General features: G+C 32.3%; 2 protein-coding genes across 5 annotated transcripts in view; both read right to left on the bottom strand.

The window, feature by feature from the left end:
* LOC116771568 (uncharacterized) overlaps positions 1–24,037 on the bottom strand; it is an 80,067-nt gene that overhangs the window by 19,607 nt on the left and 36,423 nt on the right. The gene's annotated exons all lie outside the window — the stretch shown is intronic.
* On the bottom strand, positions 3,075–24,023 carry LOC133319351 (uncharacterized). 4 transcript variants are annotated; one of them, XM_061523403.1, is made up of 4 exons: positions 23,649–24,023; positions 15,896–16,299; positions 14,226–14,366; positions 12,441–14,137 (listed from the first exon to the last, which is right to left on the bottom strand). In XM_061523403.1, exons 2-3 carry the CDS (start codon positions 16,190–16,192, stop codon positions 14,256–14,258), a joined length of 408 nt encoding a protein of 135 aa, XP_061379387.1. In that variant the 5' UTR covers positions 16,193–16,299; positions 23,649–24,023; the 3' UTR covers positions 12,441–14,137; positions 14,226–14,255. The 4 variants fall into 4 exon arrangements, with proteins under 4 accessions (XP_061379388.1, XP_061379386.1, XP_061379387.1 ...); XM_061523404.1 differs by lacking the exons at positions 12,441–14,137; positions 14,226–14,366 and adding an exon at positions 3,075–3,203 and having other exon boundaries at positions 23,649–24,020; XM_061523402.1 differs by having other exon boundaries at positions 12,440–14,366.

The following is a 24,037-nucleotide window of genomic DNA, read 5'->3' as shown; positions in this document are numbered from 1 at the left end:
TAAAACATTTTTGTTATTATCCACGGCGCTCCGACTCCCGGCTATCATTGTAACGAAAGCGCTTTCTCCAATAAATACAAATTACTTATTTCGAAAACAGATACGCAGTCACAAAAGTGAAGTTACGAGATATTTAAACGTTGTTAAGTTTAAATCTATCTAATATACCCACAAAGAGTCAAGGCTATTTTTTTTTTTTAATTTTATAAACAGAAAGGTATGTATCAAGGAAGTATTGAATACAAATGAGGCAATAAACAGTGACAAATAAAATTTGATAGTGAAAAAGCTTTAGGATATATTAAAGTTTCTCATCATCATGCGTCGTGGCGATGCAGACGCATTAGCCATGCGAGTGGGGCCCGCAGCGGCACTACAGACCTGGGTTTGTTAGAACTTAAAACGTCTCCAGCCAGGCGATTGTAGTCCTTATTACAATGACATAAGTGTATTAAAATATCTATTGGACCGCATAAAGCTCTGACCCATGACCACACAATCGACATCGATATGCCCATTTCAGGAGTTTGGTCACGAACTTACGCATGCCACTTTAGAAGGTATATCGACGTTGACCGATGGTTATGACGTTGGAATAACTATGAATAGACTTATTAAGTTATGAATACACAAAGCTAATAACAATTTTGTAATATATAGTGATTTCTATTGTCCTTCGTGTTTGTTTTATAAAATTAATATTTAATAAGTGTTTAATGCCTGCTTTCAAGCTTACTCCTTCCTTAATTTAGAAACATCCGCGGCGGTTGGCCGTTTGTATCTTATTAAAAACAATTTGAGTGCACACCATTAAAACATTCATATAGATATGATGCACTAAGAAATAAATAATCTTGAAATGTAAATTATGGGGTCATACTTCAATGACGCTGTTAATAATTATTCATATCATATTGATTGCCGCCATCAATCTGTAATGGTATGATTCAAAAAAATTACTCTATTTATTTAAAGTCCAGAAATATCGGTTGTTAACATTTAATGGGTATGGATGCACAGACGTCATTATTCCGACCTATCTTTGGTAACAAATGATGATTTCAAGTTTGTTAATGAGCTGAATAAATCTCGGTGCATTCAAAGGGATCACTTTCACTCAATGATGAACATCAGACGAAATCGAGATTAAAATGAGTTCGCTTATGTTTGACGCACATTGTATTAGCGTAACAAGAGTAGGCGCATAAATAATGTATAGAGCCATCGAGATTCATTCAATTAAACTAATAAGACGAACCTCAAAAGAGTACTCTACAGATTATTTCTATTCAACCCATTAATGAAGCACCAAAGACATGGAAGATTATTAAAATACAATAATAAAAAAACACAAAACATCAAATGATAAGTAAAGACGCAATCGACGTTAATTATTTCTCTGGTCTTATTAAATTATAATTTCAAGAATATATCATGCGATAATAATTTTAGTTGACTGTAAAGAGATTTTATTTTTCAGATTTTGACTTCCGAACTTGATTGGCGATATTGGATTTCAAGTTTGGCGGCTCCTCAACCCACTTTATAAAAGAGCAAAGGGCCGACGCAACTGTTCGTGTTGCGTAAGAATGTGTTGACATATAGATAAAGAAACTTAATTAGTTTAAATTTATTATACTTTCATATGAATTTTATTTATTTTTTCAAGATATCTATTTCAAAAGTTTATTTTTGCGATGATGTTTATGAAAGTCTTTTCACCAATGTGTTAAGTAGGTGCTTCAAAGCTGAAGTCACAAGTGTTATAATAAAACAGACTTATAAGAGGCCGCCGTAGGGGATCACACTCCGAATGCTAGTTATGAAACGCCTGTAATAGATAACGAACATTTACGACAAGCGATATTTAAAATGTATTAGGGGCTTACCGCGTGAATGCCACTACATGATGGAGAGGGACAAATAAGATACGAGCATAACTCAGCTTTCACTTTTAGGGCTCTAAGTTTATAGCATGAGTTTCATTTATAAAAAGAAGGCTCACCTGGTGTTTTGTGTGATTTTTTTAATGTTTAGATTTCATCACGAGGAGGGCCAGTTTTATAATTCTTGTAATTAGCAGATTGTCTACACAACAAAGTCCAACGGCGGGTTCACGCATGTCACAAAGCGGGATGTTTACTCTCGGTCGGACACAAAAACACGATACAACTAACATACAACAGATTCCCTATGGTTTCGTTACCCCTTGTTAATGATCACAGTGCAATCTTGACAGAATTTTTAAACATTCAAGCGCTACTGTAATTGTTTGAGGCAGTTTGAATTTCACTTAATGGTGGAAGACACTTGTGAAGTTATTTTGTTTTTACTTTTTTAAATATTTTCCACAACAAAAACACTTTATTGTGTTTTTTCATTGTTCAAAATCTTGTTGCACATTCCTGTTTGTTTAATGATAACCGTTATAACACTTTTAAACTAATACCACCGACTTAAAATGACCATTCTCGGAAAAGATATAAAGTTCTAAACAATATTCTATAGAGGAATTCTTATCATGCATTCCTTGTATAGGGAGAACTTTCTCTGATAATGCTATGGGATTTAAGTGTCGTAATCTCTAAGTTGACCGCCGCTTCAGCGTCCAAATAATTACCTCTCTCATATTAATTATGTCCTAGAACTTTCTAATGCCGGAGATAAATAGACTGAAGTAATTGGTGGTACGTTTAATGAGACGGCTATGGGCATTACTCAGACGGATCACCACAGACGCCGTCTTCAAGAAAATCCTGTGTTACCACTTGCGATGATTAAAACAAGTTACAGTATGTATACACTTTTTTATAAATACTTACTTTTAATAGAATTTACGATAGAAAAATATATTTATTGCATCAAAACATCGGCGTAAAAGTAGGCCAAATGTATCATTAAATTATCTCGTTTTTGCTATAATGAAAGACTTTAAATCGTGTTTTTGTCAGCTAAAGTTCATTTTAACATTGCAAGTTATGGTAACGAATTTATATAATTATGTTGTGTAATACTGTAGATTTAATTTTATATTTTTTTTTTATTTTACAAGATTAGTTTTTTTATTATTTTGTACATAAAGTTAAATATTTGATAACAAACCACTAATGCAGATTTCTACATAAGATATACATAAATATTATAACTCAATACATTACCATTGTTATGTAAACAGCAAACAACTATCATTATACGGCACTTACCTGAAAAGAGAAAATAAATTATTCATAGGCGGAACAAAATAACGTCATACATTATAGCAAATACTTCCTTAATTATGATTTTATTAGGCAATACCTTCATTAAATTATAGGAATATTAGGCCACAATAGGGAACAAAAGACAAAACAGCAAACATATCTGTCTTTAAAAGAATAGGAACATATTTATTTTGATTGAAGCAATAAACAAATAGTTTAGAATTTTTAACCTCAATAAAATTCGTATAAAATTAATTTGCAAAGTTATTACTAATAACTTTTTATTTTTTACACCCTAAAACGTCAAAGTGCGCATATTCTCTTTGTTAAATGAGTTCCAGACGAATTGAAAAATAAAATTCTATTGTAAAAACCTAAAGAATATTCTAATAAACGCAGGCAAATGAATATCACGTTTGTTTAACAACGTGATCAGGCACGTGATAGACTCCACTGTTCCATTGAGAACAAATTAGTATTTCTTCTTGATAATAAATGTTATTAGTAATTTCCCAACATATAGCAACTTCCGCCGACCGACACGTGCACATTTTCTAATGCAAGTGCTTATTACACTCGACAGCTTTGTTTTTACATGTTTTTAGTTTATTTATAACATAGATGAGAAAATGTTGTATTATAATTATTTACGCCTGTATTACCGTAGTTTTCGCTGTCGGATAGCTTTCATGACATTAAGAAAATTTTCATCAGACGAATGCAAATCACAGTAAATTTTCATGGACGTACAATATGGGAGATTTCCCTACAAAGCTTTTTCTTGAGTGCCATAACACTTAAAACGCCAAGTGAACAGGTACTTTCTCCGCCAACAATTGGCAATTTATTTGCGTCGTTGTTTCAAACGTGCATGAGTGACGCTGATAATTGACTGTCATGGGACAACTGTTCGTCTGTTCCCTAAGCCAGAATAATGTTCATGATCTGACTCCATATTCAGTACAGCGGCAGGCTCAAAATAACCCAACATGGTTAGTTACTTACTTAGAAAAAAAATAAAGGACTTCAGAGAAAAATTTAATTTGGCTTAGAGTTTAGGAGAAATGTCTCCATGACGAAGATATGAAAAAAAATATTTTTTTTGGAAAACGTTCCGAAAATTAATTAATAATTTTGACACTTTTTTTTTAATTTGAAGCTGTAGACAATTAGCTTAAAATATGTCGTACATAAAATAATAACTATTGAAACAACGGTTCATTAAATGTTAAAGTTAAATCAATATATGGCAGAAGGCTGTTATTTATAAAACAATTATCATTAACGCCTTGCAAAACACATAACAGAACATGTGAGAGGAGACACCTATAAAACGGCAATTACATACATTGTAACATAAATCAACCAGTCAGATTAAATTAGAATGATAGAACATATCGTGATGTAATAAAAAATATTTATCCGACTAAATCTCCGAGAAACAGCCGCAATAACAGGTAATGTCGCTGTAAATTATCAAAGCAGATCCGACTTTATTGTGCTTTAAGTGAATTATTTTTATAGTATTTTTTTTTATAAAATTGTATTGTTGATGAGTAAATTTTATATTAAATAACACATAAAATTACCGTATCGGATTTGAAACGGTTTAATAGATATAATTTTACCAATATGTGTTAATACAAATATCTGTGTACTGGGATTTCGACCACTTATATAGTACATTAAAATTGAGATATACATATGTATAAATATTTGTGAACCATTATCATGATTTTTTTATGTCTTACTATGATTACAAAATTTCTAAGAAATTGTATTGATTCTTGTGTTTAAGGATACAAAGAACAGACATACTAATAATTTTGAAAATATAATGAGTTTTCTATTGTGTATCGTTTAAGACATTGATTAAGATTGTATGATAAACAACAAAGACATTTCTTAATAATGGTTATTTTTAACCAATTGTTTACAATCTTCTCGAGATATATCATCCTATATTTATCAAAATTCTTCCTTGGCGATGGCCTACGTGACTAGAGCTTCATATATTTAAAATTCCATCTCGATGCGGTAAGATCCCTCGCTTTCTGGGTCAATCAACTAGACAGATCCTTACTCGTCTTTTAAATAAATAAATATATATGTTAAGAAACTGGATAAATGAGATAGTTTTCAAAGTTGATTTTCGTATACTTATTTGAGCGCAACAAAACTGTTTTATGTACATATACATATATATATATATATATATATATATATATATATATATATTTAATCTTAACACATTCGATTTCTTTACATTTCAAGCATTCAATGTACAACAGTAATAAAGTCTCATTAGAGTCCATTCTTTAGATCGATGTTGCTTTTTATTTATACCTATTGATGTTGCAATTCTACAACAAACATTAAAATTGACATTTCATAACAATTCTTAATATGAAAAGAAAAGTGACATTTTGTTTAAAACTTTTTGTATAAGCTCGGTGTTGGTTTTTCCACAGACCTATAAATGGTTAGGTCACCTATGTGTATTCTGTAAACTAGTCAACTCAATCAGCTTTTCATTTATACTAGTAGTATACATGTGTCTAGAAATCCACTCTCACTTCAAGCGAAAGTTCACATACGAGTAAGTGATTATACGTAGTTTGATGAATAACAGTCGGATAAATTGGCACAGAAGCTAATAGCGATGTGTCTCAAATTAAAATACTTATTAAAGCATCCAACTAATAATATACAAAAAAAACATATATGTATGTATATATTAACATAATAAGTAAATTTTAAAACATACTTGAAATTGTTAATAAATAAATAGGCTTTATTAATGTAGTCATAATTCACAAGAACGATATTATTGCGGTAATCCAATAAACTATATGAAATATATCTGACATTAATTCATCATTGGCACTGCGTATTACGATCAATGATAATGCATTTAAAACGGAAATGAAAACCAATGTAGATGTATCATTTTGTATTTGTTGTATCAGACGCACCTAATTACAAATCTATGTAATTTATGATCGAAGGCATGTTTAATTTGATGTATCACAGATTGTAATAGAAATAGTGAAAATTTCTCTCGTAAACTCGAGTCTACTGATGATAAATTGCAAAACATACTTTAATATCATATTATTAGAGTTTAATATCGGCTGCATGTTACAACGATTCCAGTGTGGGAATACCGTATCAATTTTCATTTACTTCAGTAGGAGACTCTAGAATTGAACTGCATTTTATAACATGATTGTATGTAATAGATGCGTTTTCTCGAATAAAACGGTTGATCTCGAATGAAATTTGAACTGTGTTCAAACGGTCGCATCTGATGCAGTTTCTGTCCGGGTCGGTCAGTTACCGCGGGCTAAAGATAGAGAAATTAGCTGAGTTGGATACGAGTGAATGCACTCAGAGATTCCGCCCCGCCCATGCCATATAGGAAAGAGCGTAAACGCCGCGATCGATTACCGCTAATTACTGCCCTTCGCACAGTCTCTTTGAAATATTACAAGGACCGTGTACAAGATTGATTATCTGCTCTGTGATAATGCCTTAGCTATCATCAATCCAGCTATAATACCAGCAGCTGTGTTATTATGTGAGTGCAAATGATTATTGCACTTAAAATAGTTTTTTATTATATGAACTTATTAGTATCAGCGCTAAGTAAAATATATGTTATATTTTGAAAAAAAAAAAACTTAATTTTCTTAGGACTATTAATTTGTAAATGACCTATATAAAGGTGAAGATTCTGTAATTTCTGTAATAAATTATTATCAAGTACTTGTAGGAAACTGACGTAAAAACAATAAGGTGCTTAGGATGTACTTTAATAACCTATAACCAACGTAACATTGAACAATTTTTTTTATTGAACATAAAATCAAAAAAATATATAAAAGGGTCAACATCGTTAAGTTAAGTGTAAAATTAGTGTTATAATATAATTAAACAAGAATCCTTACGTGTGTTTTAATTATACACTTATTTTTGCAGAAAAAAATAATAATTTATGCCACGAAATGTTAAATCAATGCCAATTGTTTTCTAGAACATCATGCAAGTTACATTAGACGCTTATAATTAGAGTACTTAGAAGAAAATCAGATTAACATGTTGATTGCATGAATAAACATTTTTCTTTATCCTCTGATTGATTAGAGAAGCAGCTGTTTCAAGTCAAATGTATTTAGTAACAAACTAAAGACGTCATAATTATTTGAATCTATATATATTAATAATGTTATAAAACTTGTCAAATTAATTAAAGTTTTAGAAATTAATACATATATTATCACCTACGCTTCGATAAACAAAATCAGTACAAACGTTCAAAGCGTATAAACAAGACGAGCGAATAATAAATCGTTTTTGGAAACTCGATCGGATAGCTCCGCTCAGATAAGTTTTAATGAATCACGCAATCATATTTTATTTAGTTTTTGCGCAACAGATTTATTAAACACGTATAATGATTTATTCTTAATTTTATTTATAAAAGTGAGAGAAGTAGCTTTAAATGCACAAACGGAACTTGTAATGTACATCTGGAAGCGAATGTTAAACAAAAACCTGTAAATGTTGCGTAAAATATATGGATGAAATCTTGATATTCTTATAAGAAATATAAACGCGAGTTCAGTGCGTAATAAGAAAGTGGAAGCGACGATGCAATGGTCTTAATTGGCGAGGTGCTTTTCCCGTTACGTTAGCCGCATTCAGTGACAATTTTCTAAAAGACTGAACCATAATAACTAAGCAGTTCTAATGGAAGAACAGATAACACTTCCACAGTAACAGCAACTTGCAAACTGAACATAGCAAAAGCCACAATTGAGCTGAAGCTTAACCGCAAAAATCTAAGCTAAGGTTAGCCAATGAACTCTTTTGGTATAATGCTTTAGATGGAAAAATTTACCGTAAATATGAATAACTTAGAATTATTGACAAAACCTGTAACTATCAGGTAATACAAAAAGAAATATTTTTATTAAAAATTCTATTCGACTCATTGCAATCCTAATGCAACACAGCGTCGTTGCACCTGTAGACAGAGATGCGCCTTTCACTTGCACAACGAAAGTGCAGTTTTGATGCAACCTGCGTGACCTACAACCTCAAACGTTGCAATACTTCAGTTAGCCCTTTATCGCTGATACAGACGACATCCATTGCAAAATATTATGATTTGAAATGTTCATATTCATCACAAGTTCAAATTTGGCAAATATAATGAATTAAATTTAATGTGAAAATTACATATAACATATGCCAATTTTTTTGCCGAACTAATAATTACTCAGTACAAATATTTCAAATGCAATAAACAATAAGAGATTGTAGTGTGGCTCGCAGAGAGGGTATTATTTAACGTACTGCTTAATATAAATTGATATTAAAATACTCCTGAACAGGAATCGGCATCAGTATTAATGGTATTCGGTTAACCAGCTGTCAAATGGTTACTCTTTCGCAGGACAAATCGCGTCAGACCACCAACCGAGAGAGAATCGTAAACATGCAAATACATAACTTACAAGATGCTGTTTGTAATGATAAAACAGGTATCTCACTTTAACAAAGACTTAAAAAATTGTTTGAGCTAACGTATTGCGTCATCAAAATTAATGTGCTGTATCCCGGGATTGAATTTCATAGAATAAAAGTCAAACCAAAGGTTATGTCACTTGATTGATATCACAGAACAAAAGTTTCGAGTGACTGTAGGGTATTCGTTAATTAGCTTTTTTATATTCAAGATGAGTTGAACTAAAAGATATGAGACGTTTTGAATGCATTGAATTATTATTGCAATATTTAACGGCCGTTCTGACATACAAATCCAATAACGCCTAAAGAATGGGATTGAAAGCCTTCATTGGAACTCATCAATCTCAACTGACATACGATTTACGAGAAAAAATATGAATAACTGTAAATCATGCAGATAAATGGACGGAATGTTAGTCCCGTTCGCAGAAGCTCTGTGATCTCTGCGATCCGCGACGACTGGCCTATGAAGATTATCCTAGGAGTTCCGAATCAGATAAGCAATTACACTCTTACTCTTAAACCCTTCGGGAGTTTTATTTTCTGAGCATATTTTTACCAATTAAAAACACGTTTTCATGTAAATTTTTTCGTTGTCTTAAGCTATTTGTCCATTATGAAACATCTTTGTTCGGTCAATATTATATAGCTGGAAGTTCTAAGAAGCTTGTAATGAGATGGACGTGAGATAAAGTTTTTAAAACACTTTCACTACCTAATTGGACATAGTTAGTTCTTATATGGCAACTTTATAAGATAGGCGTGTTACGACAGGTGTTGGCAACGTGACCATATTTACTTAAATAGTGAAACTTTTTTTCTCTTGGCATTTGCAAAACAAATACATTTAGGTTTATACAATAATCATTAAAATAATGTTCAATATACAAAAACATACATTTAAGCTTCTGAAGTTGGAAAGTTAAGCCCTTTAAAGTTTTATAAAAAAACTTTAGCTACACAAGTAGTTAAACTTTATATCAATAAAATGCTTTAAGCAGCATGGTTTTCATGGAAAATTGATTAACTGCTAACTGTGAAGTAGCATTATCTCGGCGCAGTCCTAAATGATAATAGATACTTAATGTAATGTTAATTATAAATCTCCACTAACGTACGACAACCTCTGTTAAGTGGTTTGGTTGGTCGGTTGCTTGGTTTTTTTATACACGGACGGATGGCAAATGAATGTAAGTGTAAAGAGTTACTTATGTCACAATGCTATACACGTGATATCAAGATAAACTTGAGTTTACACACGCCGGCATAGCGGTTTTTGACCCACGCTCACGAATTGGCCCAGTCGGGAACGAGCTAATGAATTAATTGATCAAGTTAATAAAGTATCCCTCTGAATGCTATTAAATCTACATATTATTATGTCAAGAAAATTATATTTTTTTATAAGATAGATATGTAGATGCAACTCATTATATGGCAATATAATTTATTATCATTAGATATTTTTAAGATACCAATAAATGAATATATTACATACAATGTAATTTATTATGGAATAAACAAGTTTTCAGCACCAAAAAATGTGCATTGACTGTTGTAAGGATGATTCATCACAGCAAGATAAACCACGCGTTCAATACACGAACACGTTAATGACTGAACGAACATTGAAAAGTCAATATAAATTACGCATCAGATTCGCTATACCGAGAAATCGAAATAAATACTGTAATTATAAACACATCGTGTAAAAAGAATGTTTTGTATGGTCCTTAACCTCTACGTGTTTAATATTTTCCTGTGGATATAATTACAAAGCCACATTATGATTTCTTAAAATAATTCTTATAAGCACCAGTTCAATCCTTACATGACAACTTCGGTTAAAAAGCTTTTTTTTGTGGATCATTGTTGAACTCTGGGAACCGTTGGTTAAAGATTTACAGTAATTACAAGAACCATTTAAATACACGATCATATTGTATGCATCGTTTTTGCCTCTCGATTTTAATAGAGTTCTTATTCCTATCCCTTACTTATTGCCCGCCAATCACCAGCCTTGATTACCTTCAACTAACATTACACACCATATTTTATTTCTCTTATAACTAAGAAAGAATAACGAGAATGTTTTTATCAAGCAACTGTGTATGTCCTATAAGATACATTCATTTCCATTCACATTTCAGACGTCGCCTCGTTGGTGACAATACATTACGAGTATGAATGAACATCGTCTAACGATTAGATAATGTGTATCATCTATTACAATTCCATTGTTATTATAAAAACAAAGTCAAATAAGTTGTAAGGTGTTGGAGCACGTAATGTAAAATTACGCTGTGTCAGCAAACAATGAGGTGCGTACGCGTAGGTAGCATGCTTTCAAGATGGATAGTGAGTGTGGAGTGTAATAACCTCAGTACATCGCGCGTGCGGGGCAAGTGGGGGCTAGGAGGGGGGAGCTCTATGAGAGGGGAGGTGTAGCCCGGGTACGAGTGCGAATTCCACGGCCGGCCAGGCTCCAAGGACTGGTGTCGACGCAAGATATTGCCATTAACACTCTCAGTACGGTAACCATGTATTGAGAATAAAAAGCTATTTTAAAACTCACCAGTTTATATGGAACATTCAAATATACTTTTAGGTACATGAGCGAACATGTCCTTATAATATTTTTTATTTTAAATGTCAAGGATCTTACACAAATTCGATTCAGTTTAAATTGATTTTGACTACCGCAGACATGTATACCCTAAATAAGGCTTCGTCACTGGCAAACAGCTAAAATCGGTATTTCAAAATATTAAAGTATATACTGAAGCAAGCAATCAATACACCAGTGATTAAAATACTGCAGTGACTCAGCAAAAATATGTTTTATGCGTGCAAATAAAAGCTCAAAAATTTCTTGATGAGCAACTAAATACCTTTTTTAAGAGACGTTCAAGAAATTCATTAAAAGTGATTAATAACAGATAAATTTATATAGTTTATAAGTTTTTATCTCAGTTCATTAGTTATTTCACCGTTTATTTAAGTCATGAATGCTGTAACACAACAATCGCTAATAGTTTCATTAAATGTGCACACAGCATGCAGCTGTAATGTAGAACAGTTGCCAAACCAAAAAAAAAATGTCATAATGACAGGTGTAGTACTATTTATATTAACAGCTGGATAGATCTATTGTCTATTTTAGCGATAAATAATTAGCTTTAACTAGATTGAATCCGCAGCTTTGCTCGCTGTAGCAATTTAATGTTAGTTCCATAATTTAAACGACTTTCGGACCTACAATTAATAATCCTATATAATGACATTAGGACCATATCTACCCGAATGCAAAATTTATTTTTTATTGTTAACATTCTTTCTTCTTATGGTAACATTAATACACGAAGCTACTACTTTTCTTTAATAACATGACATTTTAAACGACAGCTTTACAAGTCTTACATAAAGTAAGGTCAAGATTCTAAATTTTAGGTTTCCCGTGACCTTATATCAAAACTCTTATAAGACACAATTGTGTTATAGACAAGTCGGTTGCGGAAATTGAATTGACAGAATAGAATGAAATCATTGAAACTCTTAACAATCATATGAAAACAGTAACACTGAGGAGACGAAATAAATTAATAAACATACCTAAATGTTAATTGAAAAACAAGTTAAATAATTAATCTCGACTGGTCGTAATAACGACGAAATGACACTATTAAATACAATAATTATTTAATAACATTACATAATGTGGAAGTTATAATAAAAAAATATATAAATTAATAATTTATAGTCGGTTTAATTTTTAATGTTAAGGCCAAAATTTAAAAGTTTATCTGATATCTATTGCGAATTCCGCCACCTGGCGAGTTCAAATTTGAGTCTCAGTTTTGCAACAGTCATAGTAAATGTGATCGCAAATCAATTTCATCCTTAGCTCAAGTCATTGCCAAACAAACTTCATAAACAAATAAATGTAATGGCATGCCATATCTAAGGTTACTGGATGTAGGACGTTGTGATATTAATTAAATACGCTATCGAAACAAGTTTCGATTCGCTGTCCGAACTTATACAACTATACAAATCAATACCACATCAATCAAACAGTCATAACCTTTTCAATATTAATTTTTATTACATCTCACAAGGACCTTAGATATTTGTTACTTTGTCAATATTTCCTAATTACCGTAACAATATGAGAATAACGCGAATGAAAACATCACAGATTACTTTTCAAAACTGTAACATAGAAAAAAATAAAGCAATAAAACTGTCGGCTATAAAAATGAACATAATATATTCTTTTGAAAAATATTCACAGCTCATTCTTACACCATCGTTATTTTAAGATTATATTTCTGTATGTGCATTTATCTCGAAGGTTGGCAAGCTTATTAACAAGTCTAAATTAAGGTCTCATACATATTCACTGGTTTGTTGTTAATATCTGATCAATGAATACTCTTTGAGTGTTCATTTCGTAATATGAGTATTAAATAAATTAATTTAAACAACTGTAAATATATTATATATAGTGTAACTGGTTTGGTTTTAAAATACCAATGAGTAAGAACTCAGACACATGTACAAGTTTGTTAAGATATATGTCTATAATTTGTCTATGGAATTTCAAAATGAAAATTGAATATCACAGTGTAAACAACGTATCGAGATATTTAACCTACAAAAATACTTTCATCTCATCTGAAAAGTTTTACTTTTTCCTATCAATCCTGTCCTCCGTCAAATGTCACGTAAATCTTAAGTATTTATGAGGTTCCCAAGTTAAAGTGAAAAGTATAAACTGAATAGTACCAATAAAATACATAACAATAGATTTAAAAACTCATTCCGTGGCATACGATTATATTAACGAATCTATGAGTCCAAATTCGAATTTTCTTAAGATTGGTCATAAGATACGTATGAATACGTAAATAAATAATTAAAGTTTTATTCGATAATTGTAAGTCTGATAGTTTTGTGTGGTAAAATAAATTAAGGCACCTCTTGTATGTTACCTGTCTAAGCTCATAATTGTTACAAATTTTATTAGGAAACTTATAATAAATTATCAGAACGAAAAGTATAATATTATTATGTCTACACTTTAACATTGCAGATCCAGAGCAGAGCAGGTGATAAAAATTAATAATCTACATCCTACGAGTGATTTCTCGTTAAAGAATTCAATTATTACAAAATTAATAATAAGCCAGCGTGTATATGCCAACAGGCTTGTCAAATTGATATCCATCAGACTACAATGAGCGTACAGCGTACGTTGATGCAACATCTAGTATGGTAATATATTTAGTAAGAACTTCTTTCTCCGAGAGCAGATGTCGATGCGGCAGACAAAAGGCGTTGACGCGTCTGGATATCCTTACAATGCGGCAAACAGATGCGCACCTCGACGTGGCATTTGTCTGTAAATCACATGGGCAAATAGCACGCACACAGCATCACAATCTCTTGGACGCGTGTGTGCGTATCTACAGTCAAGGCTGCGCGTACCTGCTTCTACCTGACTATGGCATTCTTGTCCTATCTGCGGAATATCAGAGGTTCGCGTGTTTCGTAACGGTTCTTCTCTGGCTCGTCTTGGATCAAACATCTTCTGTGATGATTGACATAGTAATTACTATAGCAGAAAACCTGTTCATTAATAACCTTCAAGTGATTATGACACGCTATAAGGTTTTATAATGTAGAAATATCAATTATTGTATTGGGAGGTATAACGAATTAAATAAAATTACTAAAAATCTAATATAATAATTTTATCTAATACGATATTGTCAAATTTTTATAACATAACAGGCAGGTCTTTAATGTCTTGTTTAGTTACCGAAAATCTTCAAATGACAATTTTTGCATAGAATCTTCTTTCTGCCTTTGATTTTGATAGGACACATATTTCCTTTTAGATAGTTAAGTGTCAGTGTAACGATCAAAATAATAATTTAGTAAACAAGCACAGTTAGGAAACTATATCCTCTTCAAACCATCCATACTAATATTATAAATGCAAAAGTAACTCTGTCTGTCTTTATTTAAATGAAATTAGGTATTAAGGAGATAGTTTGAGACTTAAGAAAGGGCATGACTTACTTTTGACAACAACGTAAAACGGGTTAACAACGCAATCCTATTGAAAAAATTACTTTTCTGGCCAAGGAAGGAAAAACAAAAAAACATCGTATATAAAAATGTATTGCAGTAACCTATCTTCTTCTTAAAATGTATTAATCTAACTTATGACAATCACACTAAGTATGGCCTTATCCCATCTCGGCACAATTCAAACATACGTACAAAAAAGTACAGCTCAGGTTTTTTCATACTACTATCCAAAAAAAACTATATAATGCGGACGAAGTCGCGAGTAAAAGCTATATATTACTAATTGTGAAATTAATGCGGACGTGGTCGCGGGTAAAAACTAGTAAATAATTATATGACAGAAATTTAATACTGATGACAAGTCTTGAGGAGTAAAAAAAACACTTAACTAAGGTCTGATTTTTTTCTAGTATTTATTACTGGTGTAACTTTTCCACATAAAGTAGGAGTTACGTAGCTCAGTTGCCGAAACCGGCCCTTCTCGCAGTAACTAGTTCAAATCGCTTAATCAAACTAATTACTTTTTTCTTAAACAACTAAAACTTATCACGAGAGTACATTACACATCAAATAACTTCACAGTTGGTACTGACACTGTAACCGTGCACCTCAAGCTTCAGATTGCATTTCTATTCAACCATGTCAGAATTCTTCAAGTCATGCCGACGAATGTCGATTCCCTTGTAGGTATTGTTTGTCTTATCTTTTATAAGCCATTATGATGTCATAGTTCATAGTAACGCTTAAGACAAATTTTGTTTCGCAATATGTTGATTTTTATTAAGAAATTCATATACCAGTAAATAATGTTTGTATATAAACACTTTAGCAGTATATGTATTTATATACATACGTACAATATTGAACGTTGGAATAAAAACTAACCAGTCCTAAACATAAAGAATATAATGTATATACATAAATGTATTACGAAACCATTTCGTAAATACTTTTTCTGGTACCGAAGAATGCGTTTTTTTATAATTTATATGTCATAGCAAAATTTTGTTTTGGAGGATCGCCAAATGCGTTTAGCAAATAAATTTACTTTCAACACTCACCTCTTTGAGACCGTCGAGTCTTCCAAGGGATTTCGACTGTCGTAATGGCAAGAAAGCTTTGAGCGCGTCCATGCGCGATGTACGTTCGGGTTCCCCATTAGTCGCAATGGTAAGATCAGCACATGAAAGTCTTGCTTTACGACGCTTGTCTAGTAGTTGTTTAGCGGCCCTTGAACGACGCTGTACTGGTGCTGCCTCTTCCTCTGGCTCGCTGCAAACCTCCCTTGCAGCATGCACCGTATGTCTCCGTCGCGACACCGGCGGCGACGTGAGCCGTGACACGAGAGACTCAAACATTGCACTTAGCCGCTGTGATACTTCGATGACCAATCGCGTGTTATGCTCACATTTCCTTCACTGAAACGCATTTTTTGTATCGAGCTTTATCGCGGATCGCTGAACGCCTACAAGGAAATAAAACTTTGTCATGATTGTATCGTTTGGTAGACTGGAGGTGAATCCCAAGACCTCAATTTCGTCGTCTTATATTGTATAATTTTTATCATTATAAAATTATTACTTTATACATATTTTATTGTATGGCTAACGTTATCCATAGTCATTAAAATATCGCGTTAACTATTGTCATTAATGTAAAAAAATTCGGTCAGTCGATATGTATTTGAATTGTATCCAGGCTTTGTACCATGACGGATACGCAATTCCGGAAACGACAATTCGTCCGACATAGCGTCATGTTTTGAAAGAGAAAAGCCTTGATGAACAAATGATTTGATAAAATAATGTAGATGTATTCACACGTTTTATTTGTACGCACTGTGAGTTGGTTAACCTGGTTACCACGTTTCATAATTAAAGTGAATATCTAAGAACAGGCCCCCAAAACTCATGTCAACGTAGCACAGCGGTGGACTGACGGGCCTCAAAGTTGTTGAGATGCGAAAGTGTGCCGCTCTCTGCTTTGTGTACCCAAAACATTGCGATGGCACCTTGCCACGCACGAGCCGTTGAAATAGAATAACCCAAGGTCAATCACTGATAGTGAAAATAGAATCTCAATGATGATTACTTCCAATTGCCAACCGTTTCAGTGAATGTACGTCATATGATAAGTATTAAACTAATCATTAAACATACATTGTTGATTTTATAGTGAAATTAGAGTTAAAATTAGTATATTAATCATTTTATGTTTACTATCAATAATCATATTATATCCATAACATAGATATAAATATTAATAAACACTATCAAAATTTCAAGTCTGTGAAGTCAATAATCCAACATAATATAACTTGAAATGACGGAGTCGTAAAGAGCGAAACGTTATTACGAAATATGCACCTGTGTCAAGACAATTATTGTGTTTTTTTCCAGTGATGTTTGTTGACTGGTTACAACAGTAGCAAGGTTAAAATTTATAGTATCCAACTATTAAACAAACAACTCGCCGCTCAATTATGGCACCACTGTTGGCAAAAAAGATTGTGCACAATTGATATTTGTTTAAGTTTGTGTGTCATTTAGGTTAAATTGATCATTGACATTTTACAATATATGGTTGCGGGAGCAATACTACAGGAATGATGCTTCCGGTCGGTGGCGATCATTTATGGATCATAGCTCAACTAATAAAACGGTTAGTCCTATGTCAGCAAGCAACGTAGGAAGAAACCGGTATAAGGACCGGTCTACCTACCCCGCGCGCATTGCCGCCCCGCCCTCTTCTACCAATATACGCATCCACATCTCCTTATCAAGAGAGCCATTGCGGCTAAGCTTGCTGTCCATCCGCTCTCCTATTTCACACCCTACTCGAACTTGAGATAGCTCGTATCGAATTCATCGTTGGAAGCGAGCTCCAGCTAAACTAGCAATATGATATTATACTGGTGATCCAACTAACCGCAATTTAGATTAAATTTAATAGTTCTAGTAGCCGGTTAGCTTGTTGGAATGTAACCTGAGTTATAAAAGGACAATGTTAACGATAGTTCGTTCGGGTGCGCATTGTTATGATGTAACTACAGTTTCATTGTTATGAGCAAGAAGACGAGAGGATATCTAATGTAGCGTGAAAACAATCGGCGAAAGTCTGGTATAACAAGCTAGCCAATAGGCGACTAGTGACAAAAGACGCAGATTAGAAAGTGTGTTGTGTTGTGTATCAGAAAGCCTGTGATACGGTGCGCACACGCTCTGATTGGCGCCCTATCTTTAAATCTGTCACAGTTGGGATCAAACAACACCATGGCGGCTCAGCAAACAGCCTCGATACTACTAGGTACTAAAAGTACACTTCAAAAATAGTCCACATCGGACAAGAAACTACTCTAAGTACCGTGATCAACAACGCTTCGAATGCAAAAACAGTTTTAAGCAACAAAAATTTAATTTCACTCTTATAGCTCGCTTTAGCTTTTCAAAAGTCTGTTTCATTTAAAACAAAAAAAGGAATATTAAAATAATTCTTTCAATCTGATCACGACCTGAATATCAATAATTGTACCGCTATAAAGACGTTTTTTACTTTTTTGGATTTAACATTCGAAACACCTGACTCATTTTCGGATACAAATTGTATTCATATTCAACACTATATAATAACAATAAAAGTTGATGATAAGCATTCTTTTTTAAATAAATCAATGTACTCAACATTAATATTGCAACTGTCATAAGTGACACAGTATTTTGGCAGTTACTTTAATACACGCTGTACCATATACCATATGATGTAGCCCCATGACAGTGATTTATTAAAATCTGTCTGCACTGACCCAAGTATACGGAAATAGAGGATTAGGAGGTCAGACGATGACCTTGGTTGGAAGTGGGTCAGTCGTGACATGGGCTATCGGGTGTCACTGCAGACGTCACGCTTCAACCCGCCCGCGCCAGCCCGTGCCCACAGCTCGCGACGTTTCAATCATTGATCAAGCACAAGATGATTCTTGACGCTTCAAACCCTAATTAAAATCGAGTTCTCCACTTGGTGAACAAATCAAGTAAGCGTCCTATTGAACCTTGAGAGCAAATAAATATAAATTTAATAGGATCTTATCTAAAACAGACAATATTGTTATCTGTTCTTTGTCAAAACTTGTAAAATGACTGCTTCAATGTTTTGTGAGTTGGGATTGTTAGGTATTCTATAAATATATTTGTAACAAAACTTTATTACCTAACTAGGTATCCCACGTTCGAACGAGATGGCGACGTACTGTGGATGCCCTCTGCCCCATCTAGGGGCCATAGGACCAAGAAAGAAAAGAAGAAGAGGTATCCCACGATGTGTATGTATATATGCAACTTATAAAGTTTTTTGTAAGTTAGTACACACTTATTAAAAGGAAAAATGTAACCGCTGCGCACGGAATCGTTTACTTTAACATCGAGACGTGAGTGAAAGCCAAGGTTCTTTTAGTTTATCTTATTTTGTGTAGAAATATTTTAGATAATATTCTTTTGTCAGTAAAACCTTCATTTAAGTTTGCATAAAAACTGCTATATGAATCCTAGAAATCATATTTCTTGTATAATAAATATCAAATACTACAATTAGACTTTAATTTAAAACAATCTTTCAAATTGTATTTATTATGAATTTTTTTACTCGTACACTTCGTATGCATGTATAAATATATTAAACAATTGTTTAAGCTACACATGTTCAAATAATATCAGACAGTGAAAGACTGAAATTTTCAGAAAAATATACTTGGTTTGAGAAATGTATAAAACCGCGGGGTACAAGTTTTAAAAGATAATTAAATACTAAAGAAACATATATATAAATGTCTATACAGAAAAGACCTTAACCACCGGTATAGAAATTTAATATCTCAGATAAGATCTGTTTTAGTGGCTTGAAATGAGACAAACCGCTAGCTGGGCAGCTCTCTGAGGTATGTTTATACTAGCTTTGGTTATGTAAACATATCCTACAATCATGAATGGAGTGTCAAACAGAATTAAATTTGTGTCGACGGAGTGCTCTTGGAACTTTGAAATGTTATCATCGATGGAGTCCGTTATTTAACCTATATGTACTTAACGAGCACTTATAATTTACTGGAAACGTGACAAAATATTTAAATTTTTATTTTAACCAATAATTATTTCGATAGTTAATTCGCAAGTTAACTAAACCACTTCAAATTACGATAGAAATAAACTATTACTATTATTATGTAAAAAGTTATCAATGACTAAATAACGTATATGTGTTGTATAGTCCAAAGCATTAACAACTAAAATGCTTAATGAAATTCCTGATAAGCGTGCATCTCAAATGTTTGTTGAGTATTATATGAAGTCAACCAAATATACTAATAAAAGAAGTTGCTCCCTTCTCTGAAGTGCTAACGCGTAACCAAATAAAGTTACATAAGGCAAGATGTCGACATGTATTGTTAGAACACGTGGCATGTTACTAGGATTTATTTATAGAGTGGTTACTTGGTTTTTAACTTACTACTACTCTGTGAGGCTTTTTCAAGATATTTGCATACAATTTAATGTTGTGTTAACAAAAAAAAAAAGAATACATTTTATTATTTTGTTGTTTTAAATTGCAAAAACGTACATAATCGAAATAAAGCGAACGTTGCGAATACAACAGTTGCAGTAACAACATAAATAACCGCGTGAATTCATATGCGTGTTATTTCCCAATCAACATTTATAACTTTATGAAGTTATTCACAACGGTTATTTGTTTATGTACATACATAAATTACACTGCTTTCTCCATGTCAATAGTTGTAGTCCAAGTATTTGTAACGGTCTTAACTCGTTCTCGGTCAGATTTACAGAGATATCTGTGTAAAGGTCGTCAGACCCTTACGAGGTCAATAGTTATTAAAAAGGATTTTTTGGGCAATAAAATTTAATGATAATGGGGGAAGACAATTAATTTTATTTTAAATGCGTTGGGACTGTCGTTTTTATAACATTTATAGTAATATGACTATAAAAATTTTAACTTTTTTAATTACATAGAATGATTTAAGTTTTTTTTTGTATATATTTTTTTCAAACTATCATATTAAAATGATTATGAACAGTTGAGTTAAATATTAATGAACTAAAAACAAATAATGTTCAAAATGTTATTTTCCCATTGTGCCATTAACACTGCTTGTCCCAAAGATATAAAACTTTATGTTCGCTTTAGAACCGTCATAAAAATTCTTTTTCTCTGCTTTGAAATGTGTTCTTAATCCGTAAACTGTCAAGTTAATCTATAGAAAAAAATAGACTGTATGCAATGTAACTTTTAATATCTCAATAAATCAACTAATTCTCTGAACCATGTGGCACGTTAAATCAAAAAAATATCTTGCCTACATAATAAAACATTTTTAAATGATGCGTTAGTTAAATTATAAGTGATTTCCTACAAATTGGATAGAAATCACACAACCCGTTTCCAAACACTATATTACGACACAATGTACGTAATGTGAAAAACAGGCTAACAATATTTATTTTCAGATAAGTTGTGAGCGACGCGTTAAATTTTATAATTACTTAGAGCAATTATCTTATCTTGTACCATTAACTCCACCCACTTATGTTCGTTTTAGGTCACTTTTAAGTGTCTCGTCAAAAATTCAAATTGTTTATAACACGCTTCACCTTAACCGGCAAAATGTAATAGTCAGAAAAAATCATATTTCTGTTTTTTGTAAGATTATACCTGAATTCCGGTAAATTTATAAACGTTTATTCGTTTATATTGTAAACATTTTGAAATAAAAAATAGGAGACTAATCACATAATTTGAATATGATTAAAAAAATATACAAAAGCTTTATTTGGTGTCAGAAATTCAAAATACACATTTATATCTGAAAATTACTTGAAATGTAAAAGGTTTTAATTATTTTCGTCCAATAATAAAAACAGGCTGTCATTGAACTGTGTCTCGGTATTTTTATTTGAGTCATTAACAAAGTACAATCTTTTGGAAATGCGACTAATTTCTTCATCTGTGAAATATTAACGGTTATGCGAACAGATTCAATGACGTCAATTGGAAAACGGTTTAAAGTTTTTGCTTTATTTCAGGCAAATCTTAAACTTTAAATGATTAAGAATTTGTTTACGTTAATATTCCAATCTTTATCCAACGCGACACGATCATAAAAAGATTAGTCCTTTTTTATTAAACTCTATGAGATCATTTGTGAATGTTTTGCATATTGAATGGCTAAGAATGAATCGTAAAACTTTATTATAGAAACGATTCAAACGGATCTGAACTAGTTCAGTGACTAATCTATCATCTAAAACAGGAGCGAAGCTCGAAAGGTACAAATGCTAAACGAAAGCGAAACGAGGAGTCAAAGCAACAAGTGTCCAGTAATGAGGTTATGATCAGTATTTCCGACGTCGCATCCGGCACTTGTAGAAAGCTTGTCCAATAGGACTATATATGAATAAGCATAATACTACTTTAATTATTACCTAGAAATATCATTAACTGGCATTATTTTTTACACTTTTTCTAATACAACTGTTACCTTTCGTATGAATATCAAAGACTATATTGGGCGTCTTCTGAAATCATCTAGAATTAATAGATTTTTTAAAATCAAATTCCTTTTTATAATGCGTTCTGCATTTAATAACGATTAAATATATTAGCGAAATATTGTTATTTAAATCTAACCACCTCCTTGAAACCGGTTCAACGTCTTGATCCAATGGTAACATTTTTTTTTAAATAATTTTTTTGACAGTCAGTTGGATAGGAACCTGTCTAATACATGTTAAAGTGTGCTTCGGTCATGATATTTTAAGATACCTTTCGTTTAAATTAATTAAATATTTTATACGTTCCCTCGCACCAGAATTATCAGTCTAACAATTTCTACACAGTTATCAATTGATGTTATTAAAGATTAGAAGAACTTAGACTTACATTTCACTTGCGTAACTAATGTCTAAATTTAACAATGAATCTCAGAAATGTTATAATTATTGTATAACAGAAATTGTTTTAGCATTTTCACAAAGTTAATTTAATTTGCAATGACATTTAAAAATAAGCAGAGTAAGGATGTTGACGAAATTGAATAAATTTTAATTTATATATATCTAACCACTTAAATCGCATTCGTAAAATTAACATAACTAATGTGACTAAAATAACATAAACATAACATTGTGAAGTTACGTTAAAACGTAGACGTATTTTTACAAATAATTTGCAATGTAAAGAATGTAACATACTTAATTTGAATTTCAAGCCGGTCTTGTGCCCAATTCCATCAAATTCCACGTTCGACATCAACATCGTTTTACGGCTTAATTGCGTTGTACTATAATGGTATGTATGGAAATTTGAGCTCTATCAGATAGAAAAAAAATTATAATAATTTTATGATTTTTGTTCTTAGTCATAGTGACGTACCAATTTTGCTTAACTCGATAATTGCTTAAGTTGTATACTAATTAATATTTAATTTATATGTAAATGAGATACAAACATGGCATAGCAAAAGTTAGCAATGCGATGTACAATTATTTACTGTTCTGTTTCACCCGTATTAAGTTTTACATTACTGATCCTTCAAGTTATTGTTGCTTATATCGAAGGTCTATGAGAATAAAATCTACTATATCGACTGACATAGATGAATATCCCAGGTTAAGATGTTGTTAGTTGTAAATTACTATTTAAGTTAACGGAACGCTAGAGACGTGGATAATTGAGGCCATTGAGATTCACCACCCGTCGTGTAATCACAGAATTTATTTACTTAATTACAGGGTTATTTACCGTTGGTTATGGGACATCGCCAAAATCCAATGATATTAATGTCACAAATTCATAAAGTGCAATTTTTCACTGAAATATTATAGTCACTCACACACGATCGGGGCTGACAGCCACCGAGCAATGCACGCAATCAAAAACAAAAAAAAAAATAACACGGTTTCTGCACTGAGTCAATGGCGAACTAACTTGATATATAATTCACTCATAAAGTCACAGAGTTTTTATGATTTTTTATACATATGAGTTCGAAACTATAGTTATTTTAGTCGCGGAAAGTTTGTTGACAGATAACCTGGACAAATACAGCCAAGACGTTCTCGCGACTCTCGCGCACGGTTCGGTGTGAAGTCGGCCGCGGGCAGCCAGTGCTCGTGGCTTTTCGGAATCGT

Source organism: Danaus plexippus, chromosome 17, assembly GCF_018135715.1.
Source record: "Danaus plexippus chromosome 17, MEX_DaPlex, whole genome shotgun sequence".
NCBI classification, from domain to species: Eukaryota; Metazoa; Arthropoda; class Insecta; order Lepidoptera; family Nymphalidae; genus Danaus; species Danaus plexippus.
This window is presented reverse-complemented; position numbering and strand designations above follow the sequence as displayed.